The sequence below is a fragment of the Trypanosoma brucei genome, chromosome 9, assembly GCF_000210295.1.
Source record: "Trypanosoma brucei gambiense DAL972 chromosome 9, complete sequence".
Classification (NCBI taxonomy): Eukaryota; Euglenozoa; class Kinetoplastea; order Trypanosomatida; family Trypanosomatidae; genus Trypanosoma; species Trypanosoma brucei.
The window spans coordinates 943,774-967,055 of record NC_026742.1 but is presented as its reverse complement, the minus strand read 5'-3'; the positions used below and the strand labels follow the sequence as shown (position 1 = coordinate 967,055).

Here is a 23,282-nt window from a genome sequence, read left to right as displayed (position 1 = left end):
ACTTCATGTTCCTTGAGTACGTGATTTTGTCTCCTTGCTCCCACGGTTTGTTGGCGATTGTCCCTATCCCATGATGTTTGTTAGTGCCAGACTCCTTCTTCCTCCTCACAAAACGGCTGAAGTTTGGGTATTTAACTTCTCCCTTTCACGTGCATCAGTATATATATATATATATTTGTGAGGTTTAGCAAATATGCAGGTTTGCCCATTAGCACATACTGTGTCGCTGCATCGCGTTTGGGTACAGGATTCTTACTGTGACAACGTTGGTGCTCGTGACGAAGGGTCGGTTCCTGCAGCAGTGTTGGAACCAATTGTTGTGTTCAGCAATGGAAGAAGTGGAAATAATGATAGGGGCAGTAGGGAGTGCGTTGCCGATGCTTGTGCATCTGAGGATGTTGTTGAAAAGAACAGCGTCCTGTGTTCACTTTTGAAGAGGTTTTGCGGAAGGCTGTTGCTTAAAACGATGAATGGTGGAGGCTTGCAACCTGCTGGTGGTGCGTATGGTGCGAAGGATGTCTCACCCATTGGGGAGGAAGGTCTCTTCATCCAAGTCCCGTCATGCCAGTTTGGTTCTGCGTGCTTGCGTGCCGCTGGATCTGGAACAGCCATGGACGTGGTATGCTACAACAGTGGTAGCTATGGTGAAGACGAGAAGAGAACAGATGATGAAGGTTACTTGTACGGTTTTACGTACTTTATTTACACAGGGTGTGCCGCGGAGGGATTACTAATCACCATACTTTCCGCATCCCCATTGTTTAATACAATGCGCACTATCGTGCTGGAGACTGTCCCTCATGTTCTTTGCATTTCCCATGGGATTGGCAGAGGGCACTTCGGTAGTCAGAACGTCGAAGGGCTGGCGAGAGCTGACAATTCGGCTTACACCAAAGCAATGTGGCCGCTTTCGGACCTAGTTGACGGTTGCAGTAACGCTTGCAAAACCCCCGTCAACAATCACTTTTACTTGCAATTTGAGCGTGCGTCAGTTCCTGTTATTCGCCCGAATGACCTTCACCATCCTTTTACTGATGTTCCACTGCGGACTCTGTGCTTGAGTTTTTCTTACGACGCTCTCCGCGTGATACATTCCTTGCTGCTACAGGAGGAGCGAGTCGTTTTTATTGGTGTAACTCCGCAGCATGCTTCCGCGTGTGTTATTAGTGCGCAGTCGATGCTCGTTCCCTTTATATGGGCGCTTCCTATTGTTCCGTACCTTCCGCCGGAAGGTTTTGGTGTTGTGGAGGAAATGTGGGCAAGCTCTTCGTTTATGTTGGGGTCGACAGCGGAGATCCTCCCGCGTTTGATGTTGTATGGAAGTGACACTGCAGGAGTGGACCGTGCTCACATTTGGATAGCGGACGCACGCACAGGATTTGTGGGTGTATCGCCAGATCATAGCCGGCGGTTCTTTTTCGCACCGACTGACTTGGTGCCATCAAGTGACAAGGTGGAGGACGCTGTTAAATCGCTTGTCTCCAAGGAACAGCGGCAAGCATTCCGACAGGTGCTAGGAGCTGTGGTCGCGCAGGCTCATGTTTGCTCGGTTGCTGGGTCAGGGGCTCTGTCCACGGATCGCTCGTTGAACTCTTTATTTCATGTGGAAGCTGCCCCGATGGGGGAGGCACATGATGCATTTGTTGAGTATAGTGCATCTCGCCTTTTGGGGAATTATAGAAAAGGACTCTCTCCTATGAGAAACACAGGTGGTAGCTACTTCGAAGGTCATGATTCTAGCACCACATGGCGGCAACCTAACCGTATCGTCTACTCTTTGGATTACCAGCGTTTTCTTCCAGACAACCTCGGTGGTAATTCTAAATTTGCAACTGCCATTTCCAAGACGCGGTTATACCATAATTGGGAAGTGGCAACCCTTTCGGTTGAGACGCTAGGTTTGCTATCGTTTTTGGACGGAACGATCGTACGGCAATCATGTAGTAATAGGCTGTATGAGCAGAATTCTCACAGTTTACGAGGAGGAGAGAGGGATCCGCTTTCGAAGAACTACTACATTTCTCACCCCCGGATGATAGGAATGCTTTCCTCTTTCTATATTCGGGCTACGCGGCGCTTCCCAGATCTCTACCAGGATTTACCTGCTGCTGACGTGGCGCGCTTGAGCGCTGCAATGTTAGCGAAGGCGGGGCGTGACCAAGGCGGCACTGGAGCAAACAAAAGTAAGAGTGGCAAGGGGCTGATGCGTAGCCTCTTCTCAAAGGCAACCAAAGCGGTTAAAAGCAGCCTCACAACTAGCCGTCAGCGTATTCCTGTACACGTATTCGTTCAGGCACGTAGCAGTCTATCAAGTGATGCGAAGCACAGCGACCCTGATAAAATTTTGAAGGCGAGTAAAGGTATAAAGGACGTTCCCCCTACCACGCAGAAGACACCCCCGGAACAAGATTTGGGGTCAACATCGATTCCCCGCCCAATTACTCCTTTGGGTACCGGGGAATCGGAGGAAGATATAGCCAGGTCATTTTCGGGGGCGGCGTGTGGTGCGGAAACTTCCGGCATGCTTCAGAATGAGGCGGCGGGGGCAGACGGGTCGGGAATTCCCATGCCCTGTAGACTGCTGCCCTTGGATGTTATCCATAACTTTGGTCAGTATCACAGACTATTGGATCCGACAAAAGACACTGCGTACACAACGGGCTACCGCGTCGACACCTCGCAAGAGGTGTGTACACATCAGTTGGAGATATTTTTGGAACTAGGGCAGTTGTTCGCGGCTGACGTAAATATTTGGCTGTTCTTGGAGGCAAAACGGAGCAAACTCCTGACCAAGGGGCACCCACCAAAGCAGCAACCTCCGGAGGAACGGGCGGAGCCGCCTCCCGATCTTTGGATCATGGATAGTGGTGTTGGGCCTTGCGCCGTACCATTCGAGGCCCAGCCGCTTCCGTTTTCTATGGATTTGATTACTGGATCACCCGAGCTACCGCCTCCTTTTCAGTAATACTTCTTTTTTTTTTTCATATTTTGCCTGCTTCATTTGGTTTAACCCGCAGCTTCACCAAGTTGATCCGAGGTTACGGATGATATCGGTGCTCTGCCAGGCAGGCGTTGTTGACACATCCTTGTTCCCCTCACTTTGCATCAGTTTCTCGTTGCTACGGAGTTACTTGTCGCTCACTATGCTGGGTGCTCCTTCAAAGAAAAAGAAAAAAACAGTTTTCCTCTTTGTAAATAGTTTGTACTTTTGATGCGAAGTATACAGCATCGACTGTTTTTTTCTCCCCCTTCATATTCTTTTCGGTGCGCCAAGCAACGCATCATTGTGTGTCCAAGAGCACACCCCGTGCAACAAGGGTGTCCTTGCCGACATCAAAAGGTATAAAAATATATTGGTTCTACGTCTGCTGCGTCCTTGCTCATGTTATATTAATTGCACTTCAAAATGATAACGATAATAACTGTAGTAATATGCACAGCGGTACAGTTGTCATTGGCTGGTCTCTCTCCTTTCTTGGGGATTCTTCCTGCTCCTGATAGCACCTATTTATTTATTATTTTCATTTTCATTCCTGTCGCTCTTTGTTTTTTTTTTTGTTGGGGGAGGAATGGGCGCATGCTCCTTAGTGGTAGGTGAAGGCGAGTAAGGGGAAACTGCCGTTGAATAGTCGCGCTGCGTTCAACGCTCAATGGGGCGAAAGGGGATTTTGCTCTATTGCATGAATATCGTGGTATGAGAGAAGGCCTAACTTTACCAACAAATGGTGTACCAATCCTTCAATACCAATTGAATGAAAAAGAAGTCCTCATAGAGTTTCTGCAGAATACAAACCTATTCGGCTGCTTGGGGTTTTGGGGGCTTCATTTGAAAGATTTGTACGCCGCTATCAACAAATGGAAGTAACGGTGTGATACGCTTTTCACATTCGCAGGCACGTTGTCTGTGTCTTTTTCCTTTTCTTCTTTTGTCCATACGCGCAAAGTGTGCCACATAACTTTTTGGGGTGCTGAGAAATGCGATTGCAGTGACAATGAATATTGAGTTGCACAATTTCTGCGGGCGGGGGAGAGTGTTGACTTCAGTCAAAACGCGTCAGATATTTGATCGTGCGGTTCGAAGGCGCTACGCCCCACATTGTTGCTGCTTACACGTCATTGCTGTCCGTTACCTCTACTGCAGGGTTTCACCACATTGTTACTCGCTTTTTTCTTTAATTTTTTTTTTTTAGCAAGGGCCCCTGCCATTGGAAGGCTGCAGCGGTTTTGCGGGCTGTTGCGCGCACGCTCTTCTTGACGGTCGGCCCTTTATTTGTGTTGCGTCTTTTCTGTTCTGTAGGGAAGGGAAGTCCAGCGTATTTACGTTATTGATTACTGTAGTGACATATTTGGAGTTACACCATGACACTTCCGGGGCAACCACCTCCGGAGGTGAGGGAGCAACTCGTTCCAACTATTAATTTTGCAATGGTGTGCCCTGGTGTGTACCGTTCCGGTTACCCGACACGCAAAAACTACCGCTTCATCCGTGCTCTGGGGTTGCGCACCATCATATATCTCTGCCCCGAGGACTATGCGGAAAGTAATGTAAAGTTCTGCGAAGAAAGCGGAATAACAATTCGTCGATTTGCCACTGAGGGAAACAAAGAACCTTTCATGGATATCTCAGAACCGCTGATGCATCGTATTCTCTCTGCCCTCATCGACACGAGACTTCACCCCGTTCTTATTCATTGCAACAAGGGGAAACACAGGACGGGCACTGTTGCGGCGTGTCTACGGCTACTACAGGGATGGTCGTTAGTTTCTATATTTCAGGAATATCGCAGCTTCGCCGGGGACAAGGTACGGATGGGGGATATGCAATATGTAGAGTTATATCGCCCCATTGTCCGCATTTCGCCCCCGTATGTGGCCGATTGGGTGTGTATCACGCCGGTTGTAACGGTAGTGCACACCGAGGAGGAACTGGTGGAAGCAGAGGCAAGACAGTTAGGTTGGAGTCTGCTCGCACCGCCGCCACAGCTATCGTCACCGTCTGTACCCGCGCCAGCACCACCACCACCATCGAAGTTAACAATAACAGAGGCTACGGAAGAAGAACCGACACCAGACGGATCAGCGGCAAATGTAAGTCACGTGGGGGGATTGCCGGCGGAGGAGGCGGCTCGGCCAAATGGAAAGGAGGTTGCTGCAGTTCATGTGAGTGCCGGAACACCGAAGGTTAGACCCAGGGCGTCGGCGGTGTTGCCAATACCCCGTCGAGGTGGCGGGCATGTGGAGCCCAGTGGTAATACCTTTAAGTCAAGAGATACGGGTGGAACATCAAAGAAGGAAACGGAGGAGGGCCGGCGAGGTGCGAGGTGATGCGTGTTCTAGTATGTCAAAATGCCTGGTGTGTGTGAGTATGCAGCTGCATGTGTACGTGTGTATTTGTGGACTGCCGTGCTGCTCTTTCAATGAGCGGTGGTTTCGGTGCCGATGCTGTTGAGTCCTCATGTGCAAATAACAGAGACTTTCGGAGTAGAGTAATCACGGACACGCGAATGCAAGATGCCTCTGTGGTCTCCCGTCGGTGTAACAGAGGGCCATGCCACTGGCATAACGTTTAGCCACAGGGTGGTCTACTCTGTGCCCTCCCTTTTGTCACTTGATAGTTTTTATCCCTTGTACTACCTGAAAGGGTGGGCAGAGGCGCTGTTGTGTTACTGTCCCAGCTGTCCGCTTTCGTTAGTGGTAGCTCGGTTTGCCTCCTTTTTCCGTAGGGAGATGCTGCTTCCAAACCGCAGCACGTCAACCTGTAGCCGCTGGCATTGACCATGTTTTTTTTTTATTTTCACATCGCGATGCTGTGCCTCTTCGTTGGTGCTATTGCTTTTGACAGCCATCTAAGGCGTGGACTCACTGTCCCATGCCCTTTCATGTCGACCAGCGATGCGAGCCAAAGGGGGGCGCGAATCCTCTATCCTCCAGACCCACTTGAACTCCGCTGCATCGCGGTCTTGTTGACTGAAGGTAGCGGAGGGGGGGGGGCGGTAGGAGGGGTTTCCTGCTTTCGATCAGAAACATTTAATTCGTCATGACCTCTTAGATATGGCTATGCATTTGCAGTGAGATTTTGAGGTCACATATTGCTGAACAAGAGCAATTTTGAAAATGCTGTTGGTTATGGATTGGATAAGACGTGTTCGCTTCAGAGGAAGTAGGGAGCGTCTCTCTATCACAGTGATGCGGCAGCGATGGGTGAGGTGTGCGATCCTTCGTTTTCCCCCCTTTGCGGTGGTAATGTGTTGTGTCTGCGCTTCGGCATTTGTACTAATGTTTTAGACCCAAGTGCTCAACTGTTCTTAATCTTTCCATATTTCGTTATCCCCAGTGTAGGCTTGCTTGTGATCCGCGTGGTTTTCTGCATCTCATATCTTTTATCGCCCTTCCAATGTGTGCAATTCCCTTTTACATACATCTTGTTAAGCTTGTATGCGAGAGGGATGTTTTTCAAAAAACTTTGTGTAATATTTTTTCGCTTTTGGTTATTTTCCCCCATACCGTGGTCTGTTACTGCCATCATAACTTCTATAGGGTGCTCTCATTGGAAAAAAGTGGAAGTTAAATATTGATAAGCACAACTACAAGTGAGATAAGGGTTCGAAGCTGATCGGTGTTGTGAGGCAATGCCCTCCTTAATACGTACCAACTATGCGCTGATGATGTTTTACGCGCGGGAGAAGCTGTGGCGCCATGCGGAGCTCGTTTGCACCGACACAATTAAATCAACGGACAGCTGGTTGTTTCGTGTGTGGCGTGCATTGTGCTACGACAAGCAGGGTCAGCCTAACGAGGCGTTGAGAGAGTACAAATCAGCGCAGCAACACCGCGAAACGGTTATACCCGCATTGATGGGTATTGTGCTTATCTACCGCAGAAGTAAGGATACAGAGGGACTCGCTTCGGCGGAGCGGGCTCTGGCAGCTTATGCTGATGGAGATACAGCAGCAAACAGTATAGATGGCTGGGTGCAGGCAGCAGCGCTGATGTGGTTGTCCGGTGACGCAGCTGGTGCCCGGGACATATTACTCCGCTATGAGGATGTTCAGGAGACGCATCGTGATGAATGCACAAATCTTGCAACGATACGTGCGTGGGTGGACCTCAGCATTGGTCGTGGGGCCTTCCTCGAGAAATGCGGGTCTCTTTTCCAGAAAGTGATGAATATGGAGAGTCAAAATGGGGAACCAATGGACATTGACTCTACCATGGGCCGTGTCGCTTTCTTTGAGCGCAAGTACCAGTTTTTTCCTGCCCAGCAGTTACTCAATAAACTCATTGTCAGCCATCCGAGCTTCACTCCTGCCCTTATTGTGAAGGCTCGGCACCTCATGAAGGCAGAGGACTGGGAGCAGTGCACCGAAACGACGAAGCGCATTCTTGGGAAAGATAAAACTAATCTGGAGGCACTTGCTTTGAACACCCTGTTTTTACTGGTGAAGGATGCCCGATATGAGGCCGCTGCTGCTCAGTTACCGTCCTTATTCGAGGCGTTACAGGAAAAGGAACCAAAAAATGCGGCCCTCTTTTTTGAGTATGCGCAGTGCTTCTCGCGCCTTAGTGGGTCATATCCGCCTCTTTTGGGTGTTACGATGCAGTTTGCGGAGGCTGCCCACCGCATGGCTCCACAGAGAGGTGAGTATTTGACTGAAGTTGGCTTCCAACAACTCCTCCGCGGTGAGTACAAAACAGCCCTCGCAACCTTCAAGAAGGCCTCCGCCTCTGCAGACAGTAGCGTCCTTCCACTGCTCGGTTTAATTCGCTGCCTCATTTTCACAGGAAACCTTGATGACGCAGCGAAACAGATAGAGTTTCCGAACGAGATTCAGGCATCGAACCAACGAAATCCAGAGCTCAGTGCCCTCAACGCCATTCTTCAGTGGCGGCGGCACAGAAATGAGGCAAAAGCGCTACACTTTCTTGACCAAACGGCCGAGGCAATAAGGCAAGAAGTGGGATCGGGATCATCGGGGTTGGAGTTGTACATTAAACTCAACCCACCACTGATGCTTGAAGTGGCAAAAGAGTACATGCATCACTGCCGCACGGAGCCCCCAGATCCAACTGTCAGTAAGGCGGATCCCATCGCTGAGAAGTGTAAGCGTCATCTTGAATTGTTACTTCGTCACGTTCCCGGCTGTTTGGAGGGACAACTTCTTCTGTCAAAAGTATATTTTGTCTCTGGGAACCTGAACAAGGCACAGGCAATGATCACCACAAATATTCGCCATGAGCACGCTATTCCCGATGCATTTCTCCTCTCAGCGCAGATTTGCCAATACGTTGGGAATGTGAGCCTTGCTTCACAAGCCCTGGAGCAAGCACTGACGTTGGATTTCGAGGTGAAGGATCAACCTCTGTACAATTTGTTGTACGGTTCCGTACTTGGGATGATGAACAAGCACAAGGAAGCACTCGAGGCACTGCAAGAAGCACTAAAGGTCGTTAAGGATAAGTCTCACGTCACCGCCAAGGGACGGCTCGTACAACCTCTTAGCGTGCAGGACCATGTGAGTTTATATCTGTTAATTGCACAAACTCACCTCAAACTTCATGATGCTGAAGAGGCCCGTGCAACTGTAGCCGAGGCAACGGCACTGTTCAAGGACACGGCACAGGCAGGGCGGGTGGCTATTGCAAGCGCAATGATAGCTGCTCGCACTGATGTGGACAGAGCCCTTGAAATACTGAGACAAGTGCCACCACGTAGTGATTTTTTCATTGCTGCTAAGACAAGGATGGCGAACATATATCTTATTCACCGGCAAAACCGCCAAATGTACGCGGAGTGTTTTGAACAGCTCGTAGAGGAAGTGGCGACGGCACAGAGTTACATAGCCTTGGGCGAAGCATACACGAACATACAGGAACCGGAGAAGTCCATCTCTGCGTATGAGAAGGCCAAAGCGATTGATCCCGATAACAGTGACCTTGCGGTACTCATTGGTCGTGCACTTGTGTCAACACATGACTATCAGCGAGCAATTCGCTACTACCGCGATGCGGTGGCATCAGACAAGTCGAAGTTTGCTGTGCGTGCTGATCTTGCGACGCTCTTCTGGCACCTTGGGGCTGTGGATCATGCCATTGCGGTGCTGAAAGAGGCGCCAGCGTATCAAAGCGAGCCCGACGTAGGGGAGGGTGTCGACCGCGCCATCGAGCGCGTGAACTGTGCGCTACTAATGTGCAAAATCAATCGCAACACACAGAACGCTGACCTGGCAGCTGAAGCCTTACTTCAGGCGCGAGGCTTTCAAGAGCATGTTCTCCGCAATATGATGCGCAACGAGACGCGAGAAACCATATATCAGCAGAAAGTTGTGGCGGCAACAATAAGTCTCGAGCTCGGGCGCTACTATGCTTCTGTGGGTGAGGTAGAACGTGCGAAGGAGTGTTATCAGGAATCACGCATGTACGACGAATCAAGTGAGGCACCAATATTAGCAAGTGCCCGTTTGCTCCTGCAGTGTGGCGATGAAAATGCCTGTGAAGAGCAATGCAACGCTGTTCTGCGCATCAACCCCGCTTGCGAAGAAGCTGTAGTGATCCTCGCCGACCTCATGGTGCGTCGGAATTGTTTTGATGACGCAGCAAACCACTTTAGTCAACTCCTCGAGAAAACTCCGAATAATTACGAGGCACTTGTTCAGTATGTTCAACTATTGCGCCATGCAGGTCGTCTTAGTGACGCGAAGATTGTACTTGAGCGTGCGGAAAGTATGCTTGATGTTGGTCAGCGCCCCGACGCTGCGTTGAGTTTCGCGCGTGGGCTTTATCATCGCTATTGCCAGGAGAGTACGGAAGCCCTTCGGGCTTTCAACGCTGCGCGACTTCGCTCAGATGATACCCAGTGGAGCGAGAAGGCGTTAGTGAACATGATTGAGATGTATCTTGTTCCCACAAATGAAGAACTCTGGGTCGACACCCAAATGGGTGACGAAGACAGGAATGAGAACGTGAAAGTCGCTGAGCGACTGCTGATGCAGATGGCGCCTGGAGAGACGCGAGATATACTTCAGGGTTACTGCTGGGTTGCAAGCAAAAAACGTCAGTTGGTAGAACGCGCAATTAAGGAGTTCACACGCATTTGCACCGCCGCTGAGAGGAATGCCGGACAGAGTGAAAAGGCAAATAACAAGGAGCCCCAGAAAGAAGCTGATAACGCTGCTGACGATGAAGACAGCAAGTTATTGAGCGATGTCAATGAGCCCCCAGCGTATACTGGACGCATGAATGTTCATGCGCGTGTTGGTCTAGCAATTGCATACTTCATATCTGGTCTCGAGAAGAAGGCCACAGCCGAACTTAAACCTATAGTTCTTCTACCGTTTGATCCCACCACTAGTGACTCTGTGCATCGCGCCCGGCTCCTTAGTGCACACATGTCTGTGCAGAAGAAAGATGTGAAGATGGCTAAAATGATGCTGCAGAAGGCCCTCGAATTAAACAAGAGCTGTCCCCGTGTCTGCCTACTTCTGGGTGCCTGCCATGAATTAGATGAAAACCATTCTGAGGCCGCCAACTGCTATAAGGATGCGTGGTTGCTCACAAAGGAGCGTGACCCATCCGTTGGCTACAAGTTGGCCTTCCACTTAATGAAGTCGGGGAAGCTGCTTCAGGCAATTGAAGTATGCCGTAAGGTACTAGAGGCGCACCCAAGTTATCCAAAGATATCTGATGTCGTTGATGTGTGCCACAGTTTGCTGCGACCCTAAATCAGCTCCTCCAGATTATGGCTTACCTTACTTATCCTCGCTTCTTGGCGCCACCTTACCACCGTTATGTTGTCCCACCGCAGTGGGCGCGGTGTTGTTTCAGCGAGGTGTCCGGCTCTGTGCTCATCTGTCGGATAAAAAGTGTGGCGACAGCGTCAAGTGCCGGGGGTTCCATTGAGTGGAGAAAAAATAGAATGATTAGAGAGATCAAAACGAGGAGATTGACGTAACGGTGGGGAGTAGAGGAATTCACGCCGTTATATTAGTGAAGTGAAGAACACGTACCTTGTATGGGGTTCTGTGAATGCTTCATTTATAAGTTGAGACATATTTGTTATTTGGACGTAAACATATGTATCTGCTTTTGGTACACCTTTCTTCTTAGTGGAGGAAACTATACAGTATAATTTATATATACTGATCTTGCTGCAATCTCTTTTTGCGTCTTGGACTAATGGTGTAAACTGTGGTGGCCCCCGTGATTGTGCTTTGTTCCGTTGCGCTTTATGTGTGTTGTTCATGATCTTCTTCAGTCGTCACCCGCATGCTGACATTAAAACAATTCTTTCCTTTCAATTTTTCTTTTTGCATCGATGTGATGTGTGTTATAGCTTTAATCATAGCCATTGGTAGTGTCGATGCTCCCGGCACATGGACGCTACCCATAGGTGCGTCGCTGAAGATTTTCTGAAGGATATCTTTGCTGCGTTGATGAGCCGCGGCTCGCAAGGCACTGTGAAATAAAAGAGAGGGATTGTAGCGGTGTTGGTGCATATGAACGTCCTTACTTTTTTCTGCCTCTTGTTGATATCCCACTTTTAATTGGGATGTTGTGGCGACTGTTTCGTTGAGTGTTACCTCCGGAAGGTGTTCTGTGGTCCGGTCTCCTGCTGGTCACACAAGAAATATTTAAAGGGTCAACAAATGATGTTGTGGTGTTGACGAATACCCTTACGTACCTCTTTATATTCGCTTGTTTGGTTTCTGTTGTTTTTTTTCTGCGCGTCCGCATCTGTATTTTCCTTTGGTCGCTTGTCTTAATCTTGTGTTCCACAAATAACCCCAGACTGGGGTTGTTAACAAAGGTAACAGCAGGCAAAGCCTCAATCGGTTACTGTTTGCTAGCATGAGTGCCTTTGAGTCATTCCTCCTTGCGGCTGCCAAGCGGGCTCCCTTTCTTGTTGGTGATGCTGTTACTTCTTCAACAGAACAGGAGCGTGCGGGCTCGGCACAAAAGGCTGAAGGGACGATTTCTCAACAGCAGGAGGAAGAGAATATTGCAATATTACAGCGACTCTTAGTAGATGGTCCACTGCAACCGCTAGGTCTGGAGCACGCCCTATATCACATTCTTATTCCCGCCTTCACTGCATCCATGAGCGCTGCAAGGGAAGTTTGGCGTGCGAAGGTTGCATTGCAAGAGGTCGAGCACAACAGTGCGACAAATAATGATGCAGAAGTTCCTGTCGCTGCTGCTGCTGCTGCACCCGATGCCTCTGCGAGCGGCGGTGCTTCTACCGAGCTTCAAAATCACAACCTAGAGACTTTAAAGAAGGCTTTGGCGGATGCGCGGGCGTTGCTGAGCGAGCGGCAGAGAAACCTCGATGCCGCTCAACTGAAGGTTCGTTCTATGCTAGTGGTTGTCAAACAGTTTCTTCAGACGCATCACCCTCCAGAGGTGTCCCCTCGTGTGTAGTAAAGTTGTTTACTGGGGGCTAGGCGTAATGTGGGATGGGAAGGCGGGGCATCAAGTTTTGTTGTGATATTTGTTTACCTCTACGCTTTTCTTTCCCCTTTCATTAATCGGCCGCCTGCCATCGCGGCTGCGGTTATCTGCTTTACTGTTAATCTCCTCGCTCTGTGAAACTAATTAGGTGACTTGTGCTTGTGTTTTTTTTCTGTGCTCTTCCAAAACCCCGGGAATAGGTGCGTCGAGAACCCCTGTGCAGACTGTGCACCGGGGTGATTTAAAAGGTACAACCAGCTAGTATTAAAGGCTACCGTAAAAATAACATCTGTTTATCCCTTGAAGTGCAGAACGCGTGCACGAGGGGAACGACAGATTGGGAATCTGAATAGCTTCATAAATTAGGCCTCACCATGTGGGTCTTTCGCGACCGAATGATGGAGCGTGGTGGTCAGTCCTTCCCTCTTGCACATTATCTGCAGCACGAGGAGCAGAATGATGTCCCGCTACCCGAGCCTCACATGTTACTGCTGTGTGGTCGTACGTTTCATGAATCTCTAGGTGGGGACTGGTTGTTTCCGTCTGTGGTGACATTCTTGCTGGGTGGAGCTGACGTGAATGCACGGGACAAAGACGGCGCAACTGCTCTTCACGTTGCGGTGACGCAGGGGAATGACATAGCAACTGTCTGTACCCTGGGCAGGGAACCGTTCCTCGGTGAGTGCTCTAATGAAATGATAATCCGTTTTCTTATTGACAATGGAGCCGATATCAATGCTCGCAACGCCTCCGGTGAGACACCGCTGATGGTTGCAGCTGCTAAAGGGAACATTACGGCCATGCGTTTGCTATTGGAACGTGGTGCCGTTATCACGCAACGAGATGATGCAGGGTACACCGTCCTTCACCACGCCTCTCGCTCTCCATTTTCACTGCAGTTACTTCAGTGCTTCGTAGATTCCCTTCTACATCAGGTAGTAAGTGAAGACTTGCTTCACTTCGTCTGCCAAAAGGGTGGCAAAGGGGCTAATTTTGTAATCCTTTTCCTCGTTGAGCAACTTGGGATGGACGTCAATGCGCGCGAAGGCGAATGCGTAAAGGCCTCCACCGGTGAGGAACTAAAGCCTGAAGAAACCTCCGTTATGTCTGCAGTAGCGGTGCGCAGCAGTTACACCCCGTTGCATCGCGCAGTCCTTGGTGGAGACGTAGCGTTAGTGTGTGCACTCCTGAGTTGTGGAGCCGACGTGAACCAAACGGATGTAATCGGACTTACAGCATTGCAACTTGCAGCCAATAATGCTGGTGTGTCTGCAGTCGGCGGATCGTGGTTACAACGTTTTGTTAATATACGCTCTCTGTGGTGCCCAACCGCTGCGGAGAGAAGGGTTAGGTCAAAGGAGGTTTACAATTTATTAAAGGCGTATTGCAAGGAAACTTCCCTTAGTGGGCGTGAGGCGCTGCTGCAGCGTTTTGCTTGCGGCAACAGCCCATCACAGAACTTGTTATCATTCGAAGGCGCTCTGGTATTCGCTGATGGATTGATTGTTGTGCATGCTCTGATGGTTCTGTGTGCAACGTTAACGAATGAAATGATTTTAATTCGTGGTGCTGCACTCTTTAGCCTGTTCGTTAGTTTTCGCCTTAGCAGCAGAAATTTTCATACCACGGAGGCAAAGTCGCTGTACCCTGCTGGGTGTTTTGTTGGATACACGATAGCGCTGGCTGGATGCTGCGTGTATCAGTTACATTATGTGTCTAGACAACCGACTCCCTCTGGTTTGTACTGTATTTTCACCCTGTTATGTGGCGTCGGTAGCCTCCTATGTGGGGCTATCGTTGCGCGGCGGGATCCACTCGTTGTAAACTCCACCCCAGCACAGCGGGCCGCAATCCACAAAACTGTTTTTTGTGCGAAAGGCGTACTGCCAGACGAGACGAAAACAACTTTCGACACCCAATGCATGGTCAGGAAGCCGCTCCGGGCTCAGAGATGCCAGTACACAAATCGCATCGTGCTACGTTACGATCATTACTGTCCCTGGTTGGCCAATAGTATTGGTGCCGGGAACCACCGGCTGTACGTTACGGTTCTCGTGGTTCATGCCATTTTCCTGGTAAGCATGTGGCTTCTTGTTGGATGGAGTTCATCGCGTATCAGTCCTGGAGGGACCACGTTACAACGCTTGAGTGAGGCGTACATGATGCCAGTGCTTCCTGTAGTCCTCATAGGAGTAACAATAATGCTTCTTAGGCAGTTGTGGTACATTTCTCGTGGTGTTACGATGTACGATGTACAGCACCCGTCGCAGTGTTTGTGGTGTTTCCAGTTAGGTGCTCGTACGTACTCTCTCTTTGATGCCGGTACCGTGGAAAATTTACGCGGCTTCTTCATGCTTCGTGAAGACTTCGCCAAATGTGAATATCTTGTACCTGGCATCAGCTCGAGGCTAAAGGATATTGTGAAAAAACATCAGGAGATGCAGTTGCCGTGTGGCGACCACTGCGAAGGCCACTTACCTACGGATGCTGCGAACTCGCAGCATCAACCTTCTATGCCTTCTAGTTATGTTGACGCTAATCTGTTACGGTTTGAACAGCTCACAAGGAGCATAAGTGTGAATAAAGCTGCACAAGAAGCTGATGCGCTCCCTTCTTCCTCTGTTGTAAACGCCCCATCCGTATCAGCCTCCGGGATTGATGATGCGGCGATGCGCCTTTTTCAGAGGATGGTGCAGTCTAACAGTGCTGATGTAACTGTTACGGATATAAAGGCTGATATTACTCCATCAGAGTGGCAAACGGTGGAGTCGAGGGCGCGTGAGATGTTTTCCTTTTTTGTTGAATCCATGAAAGGCTCCACTGTGCCTAGTGCCTAGGAGTACTGCAGTCGTGTATGAGGCTGCTTTTCCCCTATCAGTTTCTTACTACTGCAAGATATCCCCATTCTTATTAAACCAGACATAGGGACTCACAGCATTTTTTGCGTCCTTTCACATGGAATGAATCATTTGCATTGTATTCGTTTGCTGTTAACAACTATCACTGTATTTCGGCACGTCGAAATATCTCTTTCTTTTGTTTTGATTCTCCCTTTATTTTTCTTGTTCGTTCGCCCCGTGAAAGTGGATCGCGTAGTACTGTTTCTTTCTGTCTTTCCCTAGAGGAAAAGAGAGAGAGGTTCTCACTAACGGAAAAGCAGGCGTACGCACGTAAAGGAGAGATCCCCCACAGGAAACTAAGAGAAACGGGAAAGACTGGAGAAAAATAGGAGTGATTGACTAAAACTAAAAGAAAAAAAAAGAGAAAACGGAGGAAAAGGAACAAGGGAAAAACAATATTTCTTTTTTCGAACGGAAAAGGAAACTAAGCAAATCAACGGGTGGAGTGGAGAAAGGAGGTGCGTAGGAAACTCAAAAAGGGTAAGCAGACTTCGTGAAGCCGCAGAGACTAACTAGAGCAAACGAAGCTACGACCGGGGTGCGCACTTAGTTAGAAGGAACATAGGAGCATCGCTGGGCGAGGGGTAACAAAAAGCGACCGAACGCACGCGTCATTATTTGCGTAAAGACGCGTGTTGAGCGAGATAGGCATATATATATTTATTTATTTTTGTGCGCTGCAGGTGGCCTGCTTTTAGTTTTTAACCCGCTTACCGCATTGTTTTCGGTGTTTGAACTGCCGAACAATGAGCTTTGACTCCAAACCGGGGTGTAACGAGTTGGAAGGGGAATTGCACGACAGTCCCATAGACCCACAGGATAGTAGCGGCGCTTGTGTTTCTCTGCATGAACGTCAAATTCAGCATTGGTCACCGTTGGAAACACCTTCCTCGCCGTCGGATCACTTGGAAGGTGCCGAAAGCGTACGTGCACACGGCGATTTGTTCTTTCCGCTTGACGAGTATTTGTCGTCAGAGGTGGTACTCGTTCCATCACGTCATGTGTCCCAGTGTGGGAGCAGTAGCGCTGACGTGGTAGCGTCGGCGGCCGCGTGCGTGTCAGTAGCGCATGAGGATCTTTCAGAAAGCACTGAACACATAAATATTGCACAAACGGATAACGCATGCGAAAATAGTTCTGGTAGTGACGTTTGCACACAGCTGAAAGATGAAGAGATGGCGCAGGCTAACTCTCCACCGCAGCTTTGTGCTACTGTTTTGCCTGTAGCGTGTGTACTCGACGAAATCAGCGCCGATTCCCCGTGCACGTTGAACTCTGTTCCAATCACGCGAGGGGGGTTTATCGAGGATAATACAACAGCAGGTGTGGGTACCGGCGTCAGTGAAGATACTGAAAGTAGCAACACTGTTGAGCGCCGTGACCTTGACCATGGAATTGAGGAACCCACGGCGAAAAGTTCGAAAAGAAGTGTGGGGCCAGCAAAAGATTCTGAATCTTCTCTTAATGGGATTAGACCACCCCGTAAGGTGGCGAGGGGGAGGGCAGCAGAAACAACAAAAACTCAGCAGGTGCCACAGCGTGCTAGAACGGCGGCGCCGCCCACTTCTTCCACTTTACCACACGAGCGTATTCTGGATGATCCGCAACATGGAAGGTGGCCCTCGGCAAGTGGTATTAGCAGTATTGATCACGCTGTAACTTCTGAAACTTCCTGTCGAACGAATAAGGGGAAGTCGAATGACGGTTCTCGGAAACAGTCGTCACGGGTTGGACCAAAGTCCAATAACAACAACAACGGTAGCGCTTCGGAACTGGGTAAAGGTTCTAATAGTCTTGACGGAGGGGTTTCGGGTGATAAATCAGGCCCGGCGCGGCCCGCTACTCCGCATCGATCCCGACGTCATAAGGCACGACAACAACAGCAAGTTGAGGAGACCTTTGGCCCTTTCGGGTTTCCATTCCAAAGAAATATGATGCTTGATTCTATGCCCGATGGCGCGCAGCGTGTAGCCGAGCATACTGCTATGATGTTGGCCCAGAAGCAGCAGTTACTATACCCAGTTCCGCTACAAGGTGATACATCCAAAATGATAGATGTTTCGGGTGGCACCCCACATTGGTCGATGTTACCTTCGTACTACTTCGTTTCCTCTCTGCAAATATACGTAGACACATGCTTGGGTCTCCGTGGGGGTGATCGTCAGGAGCGACATGAATTCGTTTCTCGCATACAGCGCATCACTACCAAAGTTCTAGGACCACGAGCGCGCCTGCGGATGCACGGTTCGATTACGACTGACCTCGCGCTCGCTTCGAGTGACATTGATATTCTCGTTGTAGGCTACGAGCCTCTAGCCCCTTTGCAAGCGATTCAACAGTTATCTAAGGCTATTCAGAGTATTAGCGGAGAAGAGTTGGAGGGGTTGAGTTTGGAACCAGCAGAGGGTTGCTCACTCGAGACGGAGGTCATGCACCAGCCTGGTAATAGCAGTAGCTTGAGGGAAAGTACGGGAGTAGTATCGGTTGACAACAACGTGGTGGATACTACTGGTTCGGGGGTCGAGGAAAACTTGTTAGCAATGGCGGTGGAGCCGCCGGAATCCGATTGTATTTTGCGCGTAGAGGAGGAGGAGGCGGAATACCGACTGCAAATTGAGCGCGACTACGCTCTCAGCACACGGGTGGGTCCCAACGCGGCCGCAGTAGCTTTACACAGCTGTATACCGTCATTTACATCCGCACCGCTGCCTCCGTTACCACCACTAGGGCGTCGTCGCTTGTATGTTCCCACAGTTGATGGTCCTCTTTATCAGGTGCAAACTATCATTTCCACACGGGTACCGGTTATTAAGGTTACAGAGAAAATGACAGGGCTTCGGTGCGACATATCGTTTGCTGGTGGCGAGCACTGGAGATCGATGCAGTTAACTAACCGTTTGCTGAAACGCTACCCGACATCGCGAGGACTTATCCTGTTTCTCAAGCATTGTGTACGACAGATGGGGATAGGTGATTCCCAACCCGGGGACATGACTTCATTCGCCATTTATCTCTTAGTACATCATTTCTTTAACGAGATATCGAAGCATCTTGAGGAGACGCTGAGAGAGCAGATCCGTCGCCAGCAGCAGGTGGGGGATGGGGCACAGCCGTGTGTTCAAAACCCTTGTGAGCTGGATCCTAGGAACCCCACTGGAGGGAGGAGTTCACCCTGCGTCCCATCACTACGTGTTCAGGTTTCTCCCAGTGCCCACCACGGATCCGGTACAACATCTCCAGCCGACCAAAAACCATCCTCTCCGGACGATAGGTTTCCTGTGGTGACGGGTATGTTATTAGGGCAATTTCTCAGTCGACAACAACAACACAGCAACCAGCAAGGCGGCAACAGTCGACTGAGTACTGAGGGTATACTTAAGTCATTCATTCTCTCAATGGAAAGTGAGGAGGTACGCGGTGGTGCTAAGGGTGTTGATGAAGCGCAACTTCCCACCAAAAGTGGTTCCCCTCCCAACCAGATTGCTGAAGCGCTTGATGAGTGGCAGCAACAACAGCAACAACACACAGATGTTACGGAGGCTCCTGTGGTCACGGTGCCTGGTAGCGTTGTTTCCCAATCTCTTGATGAAAGTGCAGTGGATACTGCTGCAGTAGATGATTTCGATGGTAGAGATATTGTTTGCTGCGATGACGTGGTTGATGAGAGTGCCGCAGGCGGTCCCACTTGTCCTAACCCGATGGTGGAGTGTGGCTCCTTCAGTGTTTCCGGTGCAGTGGAGGATGGGGATGTAAATGCGAAGCACCCATCGGAAGAGGTAGAGGATGGTGAACCTGTCGGCGAGGGGGAAAGGAATGCGGAAACACCTGACGAGGATGCTGAAAGGAAAGTGGGGACAGAATCACAAGCCGAGTCAGTTGAAGAAGATGATTTAGTTCGCTGTACAGTGCACCGACTGCTGACGACGTCACCGCTTGGACACCTGTTCAACGACTTTTGCTATTACTATGGGTTCGTTTTTAACTATGATACTCAGGGACTGCGGTTCGGACCAGACGGTAGTTCTTTAGTTGTTCCAAAACCGCAGCAGTGTCAGCAGCGCGGCCAACACCTTTACATGACGTCACCGTTTGATGTACAGTACGACATTACTGCCCACATGATGCACACACGCGCATTTCAGGAGCTGTGCTGTATGTTTGTTCCACTTACAAATCCCCTACCTCTTCTGACCGGTGATGGAAGTAATGTTTGCACGCTTCGCCAGGTGTTAGAGTGGATTTCGCCCGACACGGCCCACAAGGAGCTGATAGAGGTTCACAATGCTGTCCAAATGCAGCAACTACATCATGGTGAGGTTCAGCAAGTGCCACAGGTGAACCCGCAGCTAGCACTGGAAAACGATAGGTGCACACTCTTTCCTTCATCACGGGGGCGCTTGTCTTCTGGGATCGAAGAACGTTCGACTTCTCCTTCTCAGCTCAATTTCCCTGATGATGGAAATGAGTTGTCCTCTGGTGGGCGCTCCCTTCGACCACGTGACCAATCACACGGGCGTAAAGGAGGCAAAAACGCCAACGCTTCCTCTGGGTTGCGTGATGTAAATGATGGGTCGGCCGGAAGCACAGGAAGTTCGAGGGGGGGAAAGGGTCTGCCAGCGAACGGCACTTATGTTAGTGATGCAACAAAGGGACGTTCAGGACAGCCTGTGGGATGGCGCCAGGGCAAGCGGTCTGAAGGTGATTCGGAGGACGTGGGGGCGGAGACGAGAACTGCCGCCGTGTCGGCCACCTCTCCCGCGTCCGAAGTGTCGTCTGCTATGGACGCGGAAGTGAGTGTTGTGTCACCCTCTCCATTCCCAAATGCGCCGTTGGCCTCAGGTTCCAAGATGGTGAAAGGTGCTCCAGCGATGGGTGACGTAAATGCGGGAAATTGTGACCCCACTTACGTGCCAACCAACCCCACGCATGCGAACGTGCTGCCGGGTCAGCAACCGATGAACTTTGTTGCAGATCCGTCGTTGTCGATGTTTATGTTTCCCCCTGGTGGCGTCAACTCCCCATACCCAGGAATGCCACAGTATTATCACCCCATGCCGTACACCACTGAGGCGCAGCTTCACTTCCGTCCTGACGCCTATCAGCAACACCCTATGGCGCCGTTTGTATATCAGGGGTATGACATGAATCAGATGTTCCCGCATCGAGTAATGGGTGACACAACAAACGATAGCGTCGTCAACGCGACCAATACTGTGGTAACGGGGAAGCGACAAAGCAGCGCTTATGGTTCATCGACACACAGTAACACGCAATCAAGTGCGCGTTCCGGTGTCTCTGGTAACTTCTTGTCCCGTGGTCGTGGGAGAAGCTCTCATCGTGGAAGCGGTAGTAATAACAATGGCGGGGAGAAAGCGAGTCAATACAAAGCGGGGCATAGCGATGCTTTGGAGGAACAGGCGCCTACACCTGTGGTATCTTCACCTAGTCTGACAGCGGAACCTCTAGGGACTGCAACGTTTGGTGGCCTTACGAGCAGCGGAATTAATAGGGATTCAATGACCACCATTGCAGTAGGAACTGTTCCGGGGAAAGAGCATCAACAGCAGCCCTTGCAGTCGTATGTCGGTGACCCAAAGGAATGGTTGAAGCCGGAGACACCCACTCAAGGGATTGAGTTTCATCATTATTCACATCAAACACATCGCCAGGCATCATATCCCCATCATCAACAAAGTTCTGCGCCTCAGCATTACCATCACCATATTCAGAGCAGCCCTAAGATGCGAAGCAACACTCAGCAGCAAGCACAAGGCCACTGGAGACATCAACGGTGTACGATGATGATGGTACCATCTCCCATGTATTCTATAATGAGTGGAATGGAAGGAACCGCAACCACTTCCCTATGCTCCCCTGCACAGGCTGGGTCCCCCTTTCAGAAGCAGGCTGCGGGCGGTGGTTCAGTGTTTTCGTCTGCGTCTCAGGGGGCAACAAGCCCGTCTGGTTTTTCAATGAGCAGTGCTCTGGGAATGCCTGACTGTGGCAAAGTAGGCAACGTGGTTACCGATAACCATCAGCAGCATTCATACCATCATCATCATCACCACTTTATTCACCATAACGTACACATCCAGCAGCGGTGGCCGCAGCCTTTGGGGCAGCAGCAGAGAGCTGAAGGTACCACTACTAATACTAATACCGCCGCTGCTACTGTTACTTCCGTTGGATCCGGTAATGGTGGAAAAGGTGCGGGGGGGGCTCCGCGTCCCGTGGCAACACAAAGTTTGGATGGAAGGCCGGAGGAATTTTCCCTAGAAAAAATTCATCAACAAGGGGCTGGGGATACGAACAGCATGTAGAAACCTTACTTGGGTGACAAAAGAGGGGATAATGAGCTTATTGAATGATGTTGGATTGCTGGGTTAGAAGCAGCACACCGTGTAAGACAAGGTGTGTCGCCTCGCATACTCAGTTGAAACACGAAAGGTTGAGAGAAAGGAGAAATGAGTTGCATGTACGATGGAAGGTGGGAAAAGTGAGGGTTGTGAATCGTTGTGGGTAGTCAACTAGTTTTCTTTTGTTTTTTTTGTTTTTACTATTTTATTGCATCGAAACGCACAATTATGACTAATAAAAGGTTTCCTCCCCTCTCGTTTGTTTGTTTGTTTGTTTGTTCGTCAAAGTGATATGGGAGGGAGAGGAGAAATTTTGTTTGGTGAAGAAGGGAGTGGAAGTGAAAAAGGAGGTTAAGACAGGAGGGAAGTGTAGTGAAATGAACGACAACGAACGATGGTGGTTTACTCCGCTCCACCAAACGGTGGGAGATGCAATCCCCGCGCTACCTTCTGCTTAAAGAGTTGTTTTGTTTTTGTTTTTGAAGGGGCGGGGGTGGGGACCGCAAATTGTTTTCGAAAGAAAGAGGGTAAAAAAGGAGGCACGAATGCCAAAGTGGAGGAGATAATGTGCGGACGCACGTACACATACGTATATATTTATGTGTATTCGTGTATGGGTATGTGCGTATATGTGAGCGTGTGCTTGTATAGGTTAATATAAGTGTGGTTGAGAGGGAGAGAATTGTACGTGTTTGTGCGCATTCTTATTATATTACATTTTTCATTTTTTTCTTTCCTTACGCGCACACACACGCACACACACGCACACGCACCTTTTCCTCTACTCCTCCTTTCCCTTTCTTTTGTACTTGTCATGTGACTGTTGTTGTTGTCGTTGTTATTGTTTTTGCGCTGTCAGTCTTAACTATCCCTCTTTCACCCCTCTCCCTGTAATGCCTGTCATGTATGACTCCGTATTTTTCCTTCTTTTCTTTTTTCTACTTTTTTTCCCCCCTCCTCTTTATTCCACTTTTGTGTGCGCGTGTGTGTGTTTGGTCCACATGGGGTCCATCTTTTAATCATTTTCGTTGTGACTTTTATGAACTTTTTTTTTTTCGTTTTCGTTCCCAGTTGCCGCACAGGTAAACATGGGGAGTGCAAGAGGGGAGAAAAAGAAAAGGATGTGCGCTAAACGGATGTACAAGTGGTTTTTTTTTTTCCTCAGTGAAAACCCTTTGGTAGTTGTGAGGTGCACATTGCCAAGAAGGGTTTTACTGGCTAAAATGTGGGCGGCATGTGGTGTATGTGCCTATGTGCGTACGTATAAGAGGGAAACGAAGAGAAGATGAGCGGGGAGTTTGTTTTGTTTTCATTCGTTAGTCTCATCTTGTCCTTTTTGTGGGATAACTTCACCTCCTCCTTTCCTTTGCTGCGCAGACACGTACATGCACACTTATTTGGCTTTGCTCTCCCTTTTTTTTTTCACTACGTTTATTTTTCGCTGTTTGCTCATCCAGTATTCTCTCCGCCGTCGTGTACCTGCCCTTTTCTTTCTTTCCTTCCAACTGGTATGATGGGTTGTTTTTACTACCATTGGATCAACTTCTAACAATCCGGGGCGTTAAGGCACACGCGGCACATG

The 23,282-nt window shown here is 49.6% G+C and overlaps 7 protein-coding genes across 7 annotated transcripts; all 7 read left to right on the top strand.

Annotated features, from left to right (window-relative positions):
* Window positions 1–193: 193 nt before the first annotated feature.
* Window positions 194–2,965, top strand: TbgDal_IX4250 (hypothetical protein, conserved; the record flags this gene model as incomplete). The annotated part of the gene is made up of 1 exon (XM_011778313.1): window positions 194–2,965. The coding sequence occupies one exon, from the start codon at window positions 194–196 to the stop codon at window positions 2,963–2,965; it is 2,772 nt and encodes a 923-aa protein (XP_011776615.1).
* Window positions 2,966–4,359: 1,394 nt separating this feature from the next.
* Window positions 4,360–5,325, top strand: TbgDal_IX4240 (hypothetical protein, conserved; the record flags this gene model as incomplete). Its single annotated transcript, XM_011778312.1, has 1 exon — window positions 4,360–5,325. The coding sequence occupies one exon, from the start codon at window positions 4,360–4,362 to the stop codon at window positions 5,323–5,325; it is 966 nt and encodes a 321-aa protein (XP_011776614.1).
* Window positions 5,326–6,197: 872 nt separating this feature from the next.
* TbgDal_IX4230 (conserved hypothetical protein, unlikely) lies at window positions 6,198–6,575 on the top strand (the record flags this gene model as incomplete). Its single annotated transcript, XM_011778311.1, has 1 exon — window positions 6,198–6,575. One exon carries the CDS (start codon window positions 6,198–6,200, stop codon window positions 6,573–6,575), a length of 378 nt encoding a protein of 125 aa, XP_011776613.1.
* A 54-nt stretch (window positions 6,576–6,629) lies between these two features.
* Window positions 6,630–10,718, top strand: TbgDal_IX4220 (tetratricopeptide repeat protein, predicted; the record flags this gene model as incomplete). The annotated part of the gene is made up of 1 exon (XM_011778310.1): window positions 6,630–10,718. One exon carries the CDS (start codon window positions 6,630–6,632, stop codon window positions 10,716–10,718), a length of 4,089 nt encoding a protein of 1,362 aa, XP_011776612.1.
* Window positions 10,719–11,844: 1,126 nt separating this feature from the next.
* On the top strand, window positions 11,845–12,414 carry TbgDal_IX4210 (hypothetical protein, conserved; the record flags this gene model as incomplete). The annotated part of the gene is made up of 1 exon (XM_011778309.1): window positions 11,845–12,414. The coding sequence occupies one exon, from the start codon at window positions 11,845–11,847 to the stop codon at window positions 12,412–12,414; it is 570 nt and encodes a 189-aa protein (XP_011776611.1).
* A 404-nt stretch (window positions 12,415–12,818) lies between these two features.
* Window positions 12,819–15,281, top strand: TbgDal_IX4200 (huntingtin interacting protein (HIP), putative; the record flags this gene model as incomplete). Its single annotated transcript, XM_011778308.1, has 1 exon — window positions 12,819–15,281. One exon carries the CDS (start codon window positions 12,819–12,821, stop codon window positions 15,279–15,281), a length of 2,463 nt encoding a protein of 820 aa, XP_011776610.1.
* An 809-nt stretch (window positions 15,282–16,090) lies between these two features.
* Window positions 16,091–21,664, top strand: TbgDal_IX4190 (hypothetical protein, conserved; the record flags this gene model as incomplete). Its single annotated transcript, XM_011778307.1, has 1 exon — window positions 16,091–21,664. The coding sequence occupies one exon, from the start codon at window positions 16,091–16,093 to the stop codon at window positions 21,662–21,664; it is 5,574 nt and encodes a 1,857-aa protein (XP_011776609.1).
* Between the last annotated feature and the right edge of the window lie 1,618 nt (window positions 21,665–23,282).